Source organism: Primulina huaijiensis, chromosome 7 (genome assembly GCF_012295235.1).
Source record: "Primulina huaijiensis isolate GDHJ02 chromosome 7, ASM1229523v2, whole genome shotgun sequence".
Taxonomy (NCBI): Eukaryota; Viridiplantae; Streptophyta; class Magnoliopsida; order Lamiales; family Gesneriaceae; genus Primulina; species Primulina huaijiensis.
In genome coordinates, this window is record NC_133312.1 from 21,533,811 (window position 1) to 21,548,667 (window position 14,857).

Sequence of the window (14,857 nt, forward strand, 5' to 3'; positions counted from 1 at the left end):
ATAATGAGCTATTGTAACTCAATATTTATCCCCTAGTTGATCTATCTATATTTAACATCTTCATTTATATAATATCATAAATATATATTTATGATATTTATCTTAAATAATTATTAATAATATAAATTGCATTTATTATTATATTTATTTTTTCATTTAATGAATATAAATTAAGAGAAGAAAACAATCGAAAAACCTCAAAGGCTAACATAAATTTCAAAAACATTAACACACACAACCAACAAAAACTAATATAAATTTTAAAAACCTAAACATATACAAACGACACACTTACTATAGGTCACATCTCTTCGCAATTGCTGCAACTATTTTTGTATACCAATGAGGCTGACTCTCATTCATTACTAGTATCCACCATAAATATAACATAATATTTTTCCTCAAGTTCGATTTACTTTGTAATCATTTCTGCTTTCTTCTGCTTTATCTCAGTTTCTTTCACTACCAATTTTTCCTTTTGATTTTCATGCATTTGTTCTCATTTCACTTCGAGTTCTCCGACATCTATAACTTAGGATCTGTTCTTACGTTTGTCCCTTTGTAGCTTTATTGGACGTGAGCGAATTTCAAAGTCGTCAGTATCCGGATTGGTTGAAGAAGTATGCGCCTGCGCCCCTTACTCGGAAGTCCTCGAATTCTTGAGAGCATGACGACCAAGTGAACGTGCAGCCCGTTTCTCGCATTCCATTGCAATCTTCCACACATGTGTTCGTACTTGGGCGCCTTATTATTGTGTGATGTTTTTCACATAAAATGTGCAACAACTAAAACAACATCATCATTTTGACAACTAATTCGATTATTGAAGAAATTGTTGTGTCATCTCGAAAACTTGCCAACATCGGGCATAACCTCATAGTAATATGACTTTATCACCATCCATTATCTCGCTGGGTTACCTGCATACTAATTATCATTATAATATGCAATAGTAATTTGCAAAAAGTTCTTATTCTTTTGTCCATTACCTGCTTTTAGGTCGTTGTTAGTCGTACCCAAGCTCTTGCAAGACATTTTTCCTCCTCGTTTGACCATCTTAACATAACTTTTTTCGAAGGACATTCTTTTCTTTCTTATACTCATCATCATCAGCGAGATCAATATTTTCTATCACGGGTTGCGTCGACTGTGGTGGAAATTGAGGACCTAGCCTTGACATTGGTGTTGTCGGCTCTCTGTCAGATCCAGATCCTCAAAGGCCCACATGTTGTTATTCATTCGACAAAATATTCTATGATGGTGGAGAAGAAAATGTGTGAGAAAGAGGTGACATCATAATCGGAAAAAACGAAGTGTTAATTATAACATTCGAATCAGAGAGAATGTTTTGTGCAAATTGAGTTGCGTAGTAGCTTCAGAAGGGTGATGATTGAGACGAGAACGGGATTGCAAATTTTAAGAGCTTGAATTTCCTTCTATAGTTGAAGAACCAAAAAAATTGTTGTACGAACCATTGAATATATAAACCATTTAAGTTAAGAAAATTATTATTTTTGCTTGGGAAGTAGATGAGAAGTTGGAAATATCGAGTTACACAAAAGAAAGTTTCATATCATATTCATAGAGAGAAAATTTTCAATTTTATCTGTCAGCATTTATCTGTTATAGTATACGTTGAACAATCCAATTAATTTTTCAGATTTCATTTTCTATTTTTTCTTTTGAAACAATTAAAAAAAGGCAAGTTGTTAATAACCTGCCCGTAATACCCGAATTGATATCTAGAAAGAGGTGTGTGCATCGCACATTATGTCCACTACATTTTTTTCTTTTTCTTTTTTTTACGGATGTCCACTCATTTTTTTTAATGACAAAAACTTGTGTGAGACGGTCTCACGAGTCGTATTTGTGATACAGATTTCTTATTTGGGTCATCCATGAAAAAAATATTACTTTTTATGTTAAAATTATTATTTTTTATTGTGAATATCGGTAGGATTGACCCGTCTCACAGATAAAGATTCATGAGATCGACTTACTCAAGCAATCAGACGAGCAATCATCTAAAAGTAGATGCCAACTCCTACTTCTATTTTCAAAGTTGCATGCTGCAACACTTGCGATTTCACAAAATCTAACCGCAACGCGGACACACGAGTTGAAAAGATAATGAGAAAAAAATTATATGGAAATAAATTTAATTTAAGTTATTCAAAGTCTCTGAATTAAAAAAATTAGCGGAGGAATTATATTATTTCTGTGATTAGTTAAAAAAAAATATAAGAATGCCAAATTAGGAGAATATAAGTTTACCTGCATAATTTAATTTAATATTATTGAAAATTAATTTGTTTCCCCCAAATTACTAATTAGCATTTAGTTTTGGTCTACCAAGAACATCACAACAAATCCACCCTTGAATTTCACAACCAATTCTCATTCTCAGCGTAATAATAGTGGAAGAAACACGTCAAATCGGCATTGAATTCAATTGACAGCATTAAAAATCCGTTCTAATCGAGTGTTTCAGATCCAAAATATAGCTGGATCTGGTGGAGCTTAATCGGGGTTTCAAAATGGACTCGATCATGAATCCGTTCTCCTCCTCCACTCACTTGAGGTAACCACCTGGAAGCCGTTGGTTTCCTATTTTCTGTGTTTTTGTGCTTCGTTTACTCTTTAGTGATCAATTTTGATTGTCTGTGTGATTGTGCGAATTTAATGATTTAAAGCTGTCACATTTGAGTTTATTAGACGTTTGATGATGCGCTGTCTCTTTACTGTTTTTTTAGGTGCGTTTTATGACATTTTCGTTTGTTTTTAGTTTGATTGGTTTATGACATTTCCGTTTGTTTTTAGTTTGATTGGTTTATGACATTTTCGTTTGTTTTTAGTTTGATTGGTTGTGTGATTCCTGGGACTAGTAAAATAAAGATTTATAAGAGTGAAAGGCTCATCGATCAATGCATGAGTGGAGTTGTGCAGGGCGAATGAATTATTCTGGGGATGAAAAATGCATTTTTGTAAGAATTAAACATCATGTGGTTGCACATTCACTATTGAGTTAATGGAGGATTTTTCTTTTGAAGGAGTTCAAAGTTCCCTTCTACTTGGATTCTGCTTAAACTACAGGTTTTCGATATAAATGAATTGTTAGTCTTATCGAATTAATGTGAAGTTTGCCATTTTCAAAGAATGTTGAAAATGAAGATGTTGACTATCGTGCTGACAAAGCTAGTTAAATCAGTGTAAAAAACAGTTATTTCATTTGGACGGGGACACGGATGATTTTACTATCTTTATCTCTTCTGAGGTATTGTATATATCAGCAGTGTGTATTCACGATGCAGTGGTGATTAATCTTTATTCAAAAGAGGAAGCTGTCAATTTTTTTGGTTGTAGTTGTGTAATATTTCGCTTTTTTCACGATCTTGCTTGATTGACATCTTGGTTAATTGGTTAGTTCAAGAAGTGTTTGCTTTTCGAACATTTTTTTGGGGATTTCTCATGAAGTTCTGAATTTCTATGAATACTCTTTTTTGTTTGTTTCTGAATGTTGATTAACACTCATATTGATCTAAAAAGAGTCATTATATGAAACCCAAAATTTGATTCCTATCTTTCTGGAGTACAAAAATTGTTACATCCTCCAATGTTTTTATGGTCTATGAAGTGTGTTCAATGTACCACGAAAGAGTTCTCTGTATAACTTATAAACATATACATTCCGTTTTCATAAGATAATAAAAATTGTTCTGAAGAGTCACAAACCAGGTGCACAAAGTAGACTCTTAACACATTTATCCTCTCCCAAATTATTAAACACTAATTTTATTTGGCGCATCAGTTCAGTACCAAAGTTGTATCTTTCTATCTTCATCAACCTTCACTCTTATTTTTTTTCCTATTTCTGAATGCTTAGATGTCTTTAATTCCAACTAATGCCCTTCCATCGTAGCGTGTTGTCAATTTTCATTTCCTTTTGATAATTCTTATTTTTTGTAAAATTGAGTTATAACTCTCGTTTGCCAGGGACTTGATTCGGGCTGTACGTGCTTGCAAAACTGCAGCAGAGGAGCGGGCTGCTATAAGAAAAGAATGTGCTTCAATTCGAGCTGCAATTAGTGAAAATGACCAAGATTATAGACATCGCAATCTGGCAAAGCTCATGTTTATTCACATGCTTGGTTACCCAACACATTTTGGTCAAATGGAATGCCTGAAGTTAATTGCATCTCCCGGATTTCCAGAAAAAAGAATAGGATATCTTGGTCTTATGTTGCTTCTTGATGAAAGACAGGAAGTTCTGATGCTTGTTACCAATTCAATTAAACAGTATCCACTTTAATCTAATATTTTCTGGATATAAGTTTTCTGTTATCAAGACAAACAAATTCATCCGTACCACCTGTATCTGAAATCTGAATAAACTAATAAAAGGAGAGGCAAATTAGCAACGGAATGTTAAGGCTTAAAATTCTTTGGTTTTACATTTAAATGAAGTCATTGTTGATTCACCTATTTCGTATGGTATTATATTTTTTCTATCCCTTGAGATACCTTAATTTGTGCTCAGAGATCTTAATCACACCAACCAGTATATTGTTGGACTTGCTCTTTGTGCCTTGGGAAATATCTGTTCTGCTGAAATGGCTCGTGATCTTGCTCCAGAAGTTGAAAGATTACTTCAATTTAGGGATCCTAATATCAGGAAGAAAGTAAGTCGTTCATATTTCTCTTACTGATTGGGATTTTTTTTCCCAAAATCATAAATCTAAAGTGAGTTTAGAGATCCTGGTAGAGTTCACTACAATTCAATGCCCGTCTATTTTGTTTTGGCTATATTTATATCACTTTCAAACACTTTGTACTTGCATATCACGGTTTCTGATAAACAAATCATAAAATGTTTTGAGTACCAGTAGCTTTTTCGAAAAAAAATGCAGTATATCATGAAGTAGGAGGCTTATTTTTAATTATTATTATTTTTTTCTGAAACTCTTTTATCAATCATTTTGAGTTCTCCATTCATTACTACCCACCCGAAGAAAGTTCAATTGGTTGCTTGCTGGAATCCACAACTTGAAAATTTTGGAATCAACAATAGAAGAAAGGAATTAAAAAATTTCAACTGATACTGAAGACATACTACCTCCGCTCCGTGGTCATATGTTGAGAAATTGCATTCTTTTAAGAATCACCTCCATAGAGCGTAAAAAGCTTTGGTCCATTGGGATAATAAACTTTTCTGTTTTGGGACATTTTTGCAACCTTTTTCTGAGCTTTTTATTGGATTGAGTTGACATCTGTGTGGTGTTTGATGCAAAAGGTTGCAACGTACCGGCCCTATATTTTATTTTTGCATTTCATTTTAATCATTTCTATTATGTCCTACAACCTAGTGATAAGATTTGGTTGCTGGATTTGTGACAATGCTGAGATTTTGTTTCTTAATAATAGTCCGTTTAGGATGAAATTTATTTTATTTTTGGTTAAATTTGGAAGATTCGCTTTGTGGCTATTGCCATTTATTATATAAATAAAATAAAATAAAATAAAATAAAACAACATGAAACATTTATTAGTTTGTATTAATTCCTTCCTTTGTTTTTCAATATAGGCAGCATTATGCACAATAAGAATCATGAAGAAAGTTCCGGACCTGGCTGAGAATTTTATAAATCCTGCTGTTGCATTGCTAAAAGAAAAACACCATGGAGTGTTATTAACTGGAGTTCAGCTTTGTATGGATATGTGTAAAGTCAGTACAGAAGCTCTCGAGCATTTCAGAAAGGTAATGGAGGTAGTATGTTGGGCGAAATATAGTTGGCTAATTACACTGGATTGTGACATTTATTTTCTTTTGTTTTCTTTTTGTTAGAATTGCATAGGCATCTTAGTCAAAGTTCTAAAGGATCTTGCAAACAGTTCATATGCACCTGAGTACGACATTTCTGGGATTTCAGACCCTTTTCTTCATATTAGATTGCTCAAGCTCTTACGAGAGTTGGGACAAGGAGATCCCGATGCTAGTGATAATATGAATGATATTCTTGCCCAGGTAAGTTAGTATTATCTTTGCACCAGTTTGCTTTTCCTCGAGTCTACCCTTCTTCGAATTCTAGTTGTTTCTTTTTTTCAATTATCTATTCTCATTGTAAATAGTTTCACTTTGAGTTCAAGACAAATAATATTCTGTATAGCACGAATTGTATCTGTTGGAACTCTAATTGTCTCGAGGCTTATTTTTAATTTCATCTTTTTCATGACATGAGATCAACTTAATTGATTCCAGCTTTTATTTTTACACAAAGAAGATCCACCTGCTAGACATGGAGGTGGCAGATGAAATTGGGTATTTTTAATGTCAAACCCAATGACATAAGTTACGAAAAAATGAACCATGGTTAAATCGTGGAATCTGATTTTTCGGTTTTTCCATAGTTATGATTGCATGAAAACATGATGCTTTTAGCATCGGCATTTGAATAATCAGTTTTGACTAGGGATACCATGTGCTGTATCCTGAATCTCCCTTTGTTTTGTTTCCTTGTCATTTTAGGTGGCAACCAAGACTGAATCAAACAAAAATACAGGAAATGCGATTCTGTATGAATGTGTTGCTACCATCATGAGCCTTGAAGATAATAGTGGGTTACGTGTGCTTGCTGTCAATATTTTGGGAAGATTTTTGTCTAGCCGAGACAATAATATTAGGTAATCTCCATCCATTGGTATAACTATTTTGTATGATTCATAATGAATATGTTTCAAACTCTTCTATCTTGTTATATGCTTTTTAATATGTTGAACTAGTGTCATTTGCCGGAGGCTCCTAAATGAATATTGTCACTTTAGGATTCTCTCTCGTGCAAGCCATTAATTTTTCTGGACGTAGGGATCAACTGGCATAATCTTTAGTTGCTCTTAGATGTAATTATGGCCTTTTCAAATCTCTGTGCTCCATCGCAACTTTAATTCTTAGTTGATGGTTTCATGAGCCTTTCATTTAGCTGTTAAATCTTGAATACTGTTGACACCAAATCTCCGGTAAATTTTTATTTCTTTATAGTATTTATAGTACACCCAAACAATAGATACTAAAACATATATTAAGATTTTTCGCATAGGCCATTGTGCTCATAGGCCGTTATGCTCTATCTACTATTGTATCATAATCTATCTATATTTAGATAATGGATATCATGCTTAATCTTTATATTATTCAATATATGAAGCATGGAATATTATTGAGAATATGTTAAAACGAGGCAATATTTTCTAGTTTACATTTTGTCAAGGCCTGCCCTGCCTGGACATGTCAGATATTTGTTGGAATACTACTCAAAGTTTTTACGCTGAAATAATGTTGTGGCCTAACATCCACCAAATGATGATGGATTTTCCTTTATCGCAACTTTAGTAGAGAGCTGGCAGAAGCATCCAAAATACTTGAAATTTTGGCTGTGATGAACCAAACTAGATAGAAGTGGATCAAATCTCATCTGTTAAGATGTGTAGAATTTAAAACAGATTCGTAAAATCATGTTATTGCATATTATAAATTTAGCTTAATACGATGCAGCTGTAAATACCATGATTAAATCTTTCAATCTTCTGGCTCATGTGTATGACTGATAAAGTTGAATTATTTCAGATATGTTGCATTGAACATGTTGATGAAAGCTATTATTTTAGATAGCCAGGCAGTACAGAGGCATCGAGCAACAATTTTGGAATGCGTAAAGGTATCTTGTTTCCAAACTAATTTTTTCCTTGATATTTTTTAGATTTTTTTATTCCGTATTTTCATTTATTCATTTTGATATGATGTAATACATCAGTGAGATAGTACTTTGACACAATTACTTGAGCACTGATTTGTGTTCTTCTAGAATTTTGTTTTTTCCTGAAAAAATGTGATTAAACCGAACAAGTTCAAACCATATCTTTGTTTTATATGATTATTAAAATTTGTAACATGTGCTTCTTTTCTACTTTTTTTCCCATTCCCCACTCATTGTTTTCTAGTTCTCTTGGATAATATAGTTTCAGCAGCCTATGGGTGCTTATTTTGTATCAGGATTCAGATGCTTCAATCCGTAAAAGGGCCCTTGAACTTGTTTATCTTCTGATAAATGAAAGTAACGTGAAGTCTTTGACTAAGGAGCTCGTTGACTATCTAGAAGTATGTGATCCAGAATTTAAGGGAGAGCTCTCCACCAAAATTTGCTCCATTGTTGAGAAGTGAGTTAATTGATAAAAAAATTCTATAAATTTGTTTTCCTTGCATGGTCTAAGAATCTATATAGTCCGATCATGGACAATTGTTGTACTCGTGTGCATGTGTTTTATGTGTTTAGTAGCAGCTCATAATTCTGATGACTGAATACATTTTTTTGGTTTAAGCATGGGATTACTTTTTTCCTTTAATAATTTCGAGCTACTAAAAATATTGCGATTGATTGTTTTCATTAAAATATGTAAGCAACGCTTCTTAGTTTGTGAGGAAATTGTAAATTCAACAAAATATTCAAAAGTTATTTCCCTTGTCTTTTACCGTGTTAGACTGTTAGTGACCTCCCATCTCTTCTCTCAACCTTAACATGTTTTTTCATGTCAAAAAATTATCTTGATCTCTTTTTTCTAGCTCCTACCTTTTCTTTATTAAACTCGTCTGTAACCTGTTACGTGCTTTTGAAAAGGATCATGTAATGGGTCGGTTCACTGAAAAATCGTGACCTTCCAGTGTGTCTCTCTTCTTACTCGACTTTCTATCCTTACGGCCTATTGCTATATTTTTTTGAATGATGCTCGTTTGAGAGAACTTTCTATCTCGTCACAGTTCAAAAATATTCAGATGCTTCTTTATTCATCAAAACCAAAATAAATACACCTAGAGTTCTCGTTACCTAAACTACTGAAATGATAAAACAAATTCAAAAGGAAACCACCTAATCCTATCATGTGCATATCCACCTGATTTATTCTGGAATTGAAAAATGAACAAGATTACAAGATAAACAAAGCTCGGAAACTCCCGTGTGTATTTCTTTGATAAACCCGATCGGTTGGGCCTTGCATAAGGGCTTGACTGGCATGTTGGTTCATGACATAATTCCACTCTGTTCATGAATATTTTGCACATTTCATGACCCTGAAAGTTAATATTAAACATCAGTGCAATGTCTTGATCTGATTTGAATGATGCATCTTTTAGCTTATTGCAGTTGGACCTAAACTCCTTTTTCATTTATTATGTGGCATTTCAGGTTTTCCCCTGAGAAAATATGGTACATTGATCAGATGCTTAAGGTTCTGTCTGAGGTATGCCTTGTATTTGTGGAATACCTATGATACTGAAAGTTTAGTTGCAGACCTAGGTTTCTACTTGATTTTTGAAAGATACCATATTTTTAGTTAAAGGCATCATATATTCCTTCTTATATTTCAGAGACATGGTTGTTTGTGAACCAGCTTCTATTTTTGAAATAACTTGCAATTTGTCACCTCATTTTGATGTGCTAATGACTGGAATGACAGTCTCTATGATATCTTTAGATTTGTGAAGCTCTCAGATGTGGATGCTGTATTGTTGATCTTGAAAGTGTGTTATGATGAATCACAAACCTAAAAGAATGATCTCTTGTTGTGATGCAAAAGATCATATTGCTTTTCTATTAGATGCTTGTAAGGCATTAGTTTGGTTATTTTATTGATTAGTAACTTAGGCTTTTGGCCCAAAATCGCTTGGGTAATTTTTGGCCTTCTGCACATCCAATGGGTTTTGGCCCAAAATCACTTGGGCAATTTTTGGCCTTCTGCACATCCAATGCTTTTGAATTTGACCTGATACAATTACTTATGTTGCTTCATAGTTGAAAGCAAAACAGTCTATCGAATAGTATATCTACTACAATTTTAGAATCATTCTTGGACAGGAGAACTCTGAAAGATCTGTTGGTGGAGTACCATTTTGTGTAAATACTTGGAAATATATGTTATTAAACACAAAATTTAAGCAGTTTATATTTTTATAATGTGTATTTGATTATTTTCTACTTCAGAGTTCGGCATGTTGTGAGGATTTAAACTTGTAGCCCAATTGATCCCGTGCTCTGATCTCTTAGAAAGCATTTATATTTTCAGATTCTGTTAGCTATACATGTCACCCCATAAGTTTATTCTGTTGCTCATGAGTTCTTATAAAAGAATGCTACGTCGTCAAATACATTTAGTCGAGGAAGCGTTTGGCCTACTTGTTTTATCATTTTATTGATTGTCTCGCTTACCGAGAGAATCGACGTTTATGATATTTTGCAGGCTGGAAACTATGTGAAAGATGAAGTGTGGCATGCCCTTATTGTCGTAATTACCAATGCTTCTGATCTTCATGGATATACTGTTAGATCACTGTACAAGACTGTACAAACAGCAGGTGAACAGGTATACTATGTTGCGATAATAAATAAGGTATCAAATAAACTCACATTTTCTTATATTCTTGTACTCATGCCTTAAAATTTTTCTGTCTCCACCAGGAAACTCTGGCTCGAGTTGCCGTTTGGTGCATCGGAGAATATGGGGAATTGTTGGTCAGTAATGCTGGAATGCTTGGTGTAGAGGATCCAGTAACAGTGAGTTCATACTTCTGAAATTATCACTTTTTGTATTCATTGTTTCCCTAGAGTAGTTTGTATGAGTTGGGGGTGTCGACAATGTTTAATTTGTTCACCAATTTGCGTGCTGTATGTTCTGATTTGTAATGACATTATTTAAATTGTTCATCTATTTGTGGGCCGTATGTTTGTGAACTGTAACTGATATACGTCTTAAAGAACTTAATGTTAATTTTTATGTCAATACTTTACTTCGAGCTTTAGTATGTTAGGTTAGGTTATCAAATTCAGTTGGTACTTTTGTGAATAATATATTTCCATTTCTATCATATTTTCTATCTCCAGTTCGTTGTCGTCTATCTTCCTGACGATGGAATGTTTATTCTGCAAGGAAAATATGCAGAGTCAATTGGCTTGATTCAGGATTGGCGGTTCCTGTACCCCTTTAAATTAGCACTTACTAACGTCTTTTCGAGCCTGTGCATTAATGCGTGCTGTTGCGTTTCATTTTGGTTCTATCTTCACCATCTACTCCTTTTTGTTGGATATACGTAGACATCATATTGCAATACTTGTCAACAAATTTACAAACTCACGTCTTCATCAATAATAGTTTTTGCCTGAAATAATTATGAAATTTCAGTTTCTGAACGGGTTTCCCCAGATGGATGTTCATTTTGGCCCCTATTGTCATACAGCTTTAAAGCTCTTATCATCCATGATAGTTTTTGCCTTTACAGCCATAGGTGGTAATTGAGTCCCTTCAAGTACTTTTATTTGCTTGTTCTCTGCTATATCTAATTGATTTAGAATGTTTATTTGAAGCAGACTGAAAGGTTTGAAATGATAAATTGAGAAGTCCCTTAGCTGAGTTATTATATATCCATGGTTAAATGCTTGGGAATGGATAGTTTTAAAATATTATATCTCCATCTTTCTTGAATTCACGTTGATTCTTTAATCTTGTGAGTGGTGCTTTAAAACTTCATTTTCATGGACAACATTGATATTTTTGCTGTCTAGAGCAGGTAACAGAGGTAGATGCAGTAGATGTTGTAGAAACTGTAATTCAGCGTCATTCTGCAGATCTCACGACTCGGGCTATGTGTTTGATTGCTTTGCTAAAGCTATCAAGTCGATTTCCCTCCTGTTCAAAGTATGTTACCATTACTTGGTTGCAATCTTTGATAGGCTGCATTCTCTGGATCATGTCTACATATTTCCACTTGTTTTCACTAATGTAGTGATGGCTGATTAACATCTTAATATATATGTACAATAATTGATCTTTCTTTTTTGTTTCTTTTCCTTGTTTGACAGACCTGCATCTGCATGTTATAAATTGTGTGAACTCACTGATTTATTGCTTTTATCTTACTGCTGTAAGAATTTATAATACTGATAATTGCATGTACTTTGTACATCTATCATGTCATAGCATGTATAGATTTATTTAGTCACTGCTTTTATTTCTTTAAGTCAAGAATTGTTTCTAATTTATTGCAGGAGAATAAATGATATCGTTATCCATCAGAAAGGAAGCCTTGTGCTTGAACTGCAACAGAGAGCCATTGAATTCAATTCTATCATTGAGAAGCACGGGAGAATCAGGTATAGATGCCAGTTTTTGTCTTAACACATTCTTCCCTTTTGTTTTATACAAACTTGGCTATGAGATGATGCGGATGCTTTTGTTCAGGTCTGCACTAGTTGAAAGGATGCCAGTACTTGATGAGGCTACTTACAGCGGTAGGAGGGCTGGATCTGTGCCTCCTGCCTTTTCAACTTCTGAAGGAGTTCCATCAAAAATTCCAAAGGGAGTTGCCAAGCCCACTTCAGCTCCGCTTGTAGATTTACTCGATCTTAGTTCAGATGAAATCCCTGGACCCAGCTCTTCTGATGGAGCTTTTCTTCAGGATCTTCTTGGGGTTGATCTTCCCTCATCTTCTCAAGGTTGACATATAAAGTGTGAAATAATAATTAGTTTGAAACAATGATATTTTTAGATTATTGGAATTTTTATTATGCCAAAAGCTCTTTAAAATATTTTCGCCGCATATTATATAGCTCACGAAAAATTCCGAAAAAAGATTTAGCGTAATTTAAATAATCTGTTTTCTTCTGGCATCCGCTTTCATGTAATACGGTAAATTCTTGATTTTATGCTATTCTTTTAACTCCATGTGTCAGGAACTAACCGAACCCAAAATAACGGCACTAATGTTTTGCTGGACCTTTTGTCTATCGGAACTCCTCCATCTCAATCTCAAAGTGACTCATCCCCGTTTGATATATTGCAATCCGGAAAAGATAATAAAACTTCCGTGACTGTGTTGGATAATCTAGCATCAAATTCTGCACCTTCAGCAAAAACTTTTTCTCCAGTTGGAAGTTCTTCAATGATGGATTTGTTGGACGGTTTTGGGCCTAGCTCATCAGCGCCTGGTATATGTCAACAAACTCTTTACCTTGTTGTCATTATTATTTTGTTCCTCATATTTTGACACCTTGTCTTTCAGTTGCAGAAACAAATGGCCCTTCCTATCCATCAATTGTTGCATTCGAAAGCAGCTCCTTGAAATTAACTTTCAACTTCTCAAAAGAACCTGGAAACTTACAGTCCACATTAATTGAGGCTGAATTCATGAACAAGTCACCCGATATTTATTCAAATTTTGTATTCCAGACTGCTGTCCCAAAGGTATTCTGAGTTTGCATCGTTATTTTAGACCTTGGATCTTTTAACTTAAGAATCTTTTGGGAATTTTTGTGTGCTGCGAGACTGAAGTTTGGATTGGAGAAGTATGGGATTCTATCATTCTGTAATATCATTTGTTTGTAATATGATCTGCAGTTTCTTCAACTGCACCTGGATCCTGCCAGCAGTAGTTCACTTCCTGCAAGTGGTAATGGATCAATCACACAGAAATTACGAGTTTCAAACAGCCAGCATGGCAAGGTATGTGAAGGCATGCCGATATACATATATTTATGCATCTTGCAATTTTTTTAATTCAAAAATCTTCTTAACGTGTTTTGCATGGCCTATGGTTGATTTTGAACTCTGGAACAGCCATCTATTTCGGTTCCCCTATTGTCTCTAAAAAGCTTTCATAAAATAAAATACTTGTTCCAAAAGTAAAAGGACACCCGTATAAACTTGTTTCACTATGGATCCCTTTCTGTTTAATAAAATGGGCATTTTTTCAATTGTAGATTGATTTTTAGAGAAGATTTTAGTGTTTAAAACTTAAAAAAACTTAATTCAAAAGGCCAATATAACTTCTAGTATTTATATATTTCCGCTTCTTTTAATATACCAAAAAAGAAGTGCTTTTGAATATGATTCACAAAGATAAATCTAATTTGTAAAAAATATAGTTCAAGAAAGTACTTTTTAAGCCAAATGCTTATACAATCTTGTTTTATGTTAACCGAGCTGCGAGCTATCATGTTTTCACCTTGTGCTTTTGTTTTCAGAAACCACTAGTTATGCGCATAAGGATAAACTATAACGTCAATGGCAAAGATGTTTTAGAGGAAGGGCAGATCAACAATTTCCCCCACGAATTGTGATGCAGAGTGGCGCCTGAAAATGTAAGAATCTAGTTAATTCTTGCGACACCGAATCATATTCTCGCCCAGCTTGTAGATTCAGGTCAAAATTCATTTTTTTTGTTTCGGCTGAGCTGGTTTCTGATTGCTGGTTTCTGCTTTCTGTTCCTAAAAAGGTAGTTTATTTACACCATCACAAGGATTCTTGTAGCTAATCGAATCAACTTTTTTTGACTTTGAGGCCCTGATGTCAAAATTTTCCCTGTTCCTTCTCTTTTGTAATCTTTGATTTTTTAGTATGCCTGATTCCAAATGCATATTTGAAATATAGATGTTTAATTACAATGACATTAAACTGTACACCACTATCGGATTCCGATGCCCGATTGGACGCAACAAGCTTGAAGAGAACCTGGAATTTCCAGGAGAATGACGACTTATTTTCTTGATGGCTAAATATAATGTTTCAAAAGGCATAATGCATCAAAGTGATAGTTTTTTGTTTGGAAGAAGGCACAGCTTATATTTGCTCGTTATATGTACACGGTTTCGTTGAACCACATCAAGCACTTGTAATTCATTTAAGCAGAGAGGACAGCATCCTTCAAATCATTTCCCATAAAAGTGTCGACATGATGCTTGGTTCTCTTTTTTCCTTTCTTTGTTTTTCCCCAAAACATTAACCAAAAGAGCATTTTATATTTCGAATAAGCTATTAAGAT

At 34.0% G+C, this 14,857-nt stretch overlaps 1 protein-coding gene across 2 annotated transcripts; it reads left to right on the forward strand.

The window, feature by feature from the left end:
• Positions 1 to 2,320: 2,320 nt before the first annotated feature.
• On the forward strand, positions 2,321 to 14,490 carry LOC140980866 (AP-1 complex subunit gamma-2-like). Of its 2 annotated transcripts, none has more exons than XM_073446946.1 (18): positions 2,321 to 2,581; positions 3,994 to 4,296; positions 4,538 to 4,679; positions 5,582 to 5,755; positions 5,843 to 6,022; positions 6,524 to 6,678; positions 7,619 to 7,709; positions 8,045 to 8,208; positions 9,234 to 9,288; positions 10,285 to 10,407; positions 10,503 to 10,598; positions 11,609 to 11,736; positions 12,087 to 12,191; positions 12,280 to 12,533; positions 12,771 to 13,025; positions 13,106 to 13,281; positions 13,435 to 13,539; positions 14,061 to 14,490. In XM_073446946.1, exons 1-18 carry the CDS (start codon positions 2,538 to 2,540, stop codon positions 14,154 to 14,156), a joined length of 2,646 nt encoding a protein of 881 aa, XP_073303047.1. In that variant the 5' UTR covers positions 2,321 to 2,537; the 3' UTR covers positions 14,157 to 14,490. The 2 variants fall into 2 exon arrangements, with proteins under 2 accessions (XP_073303047.1, XP_073303046.1); XM_073446945.1 differs by having other exon boundaries at positions 2,323 to 2,581; positions 13,100 to 13,281.
• The last annotated feature ends 367 nt before the right edge of the window (positions 14,491 to 14,857 follow it).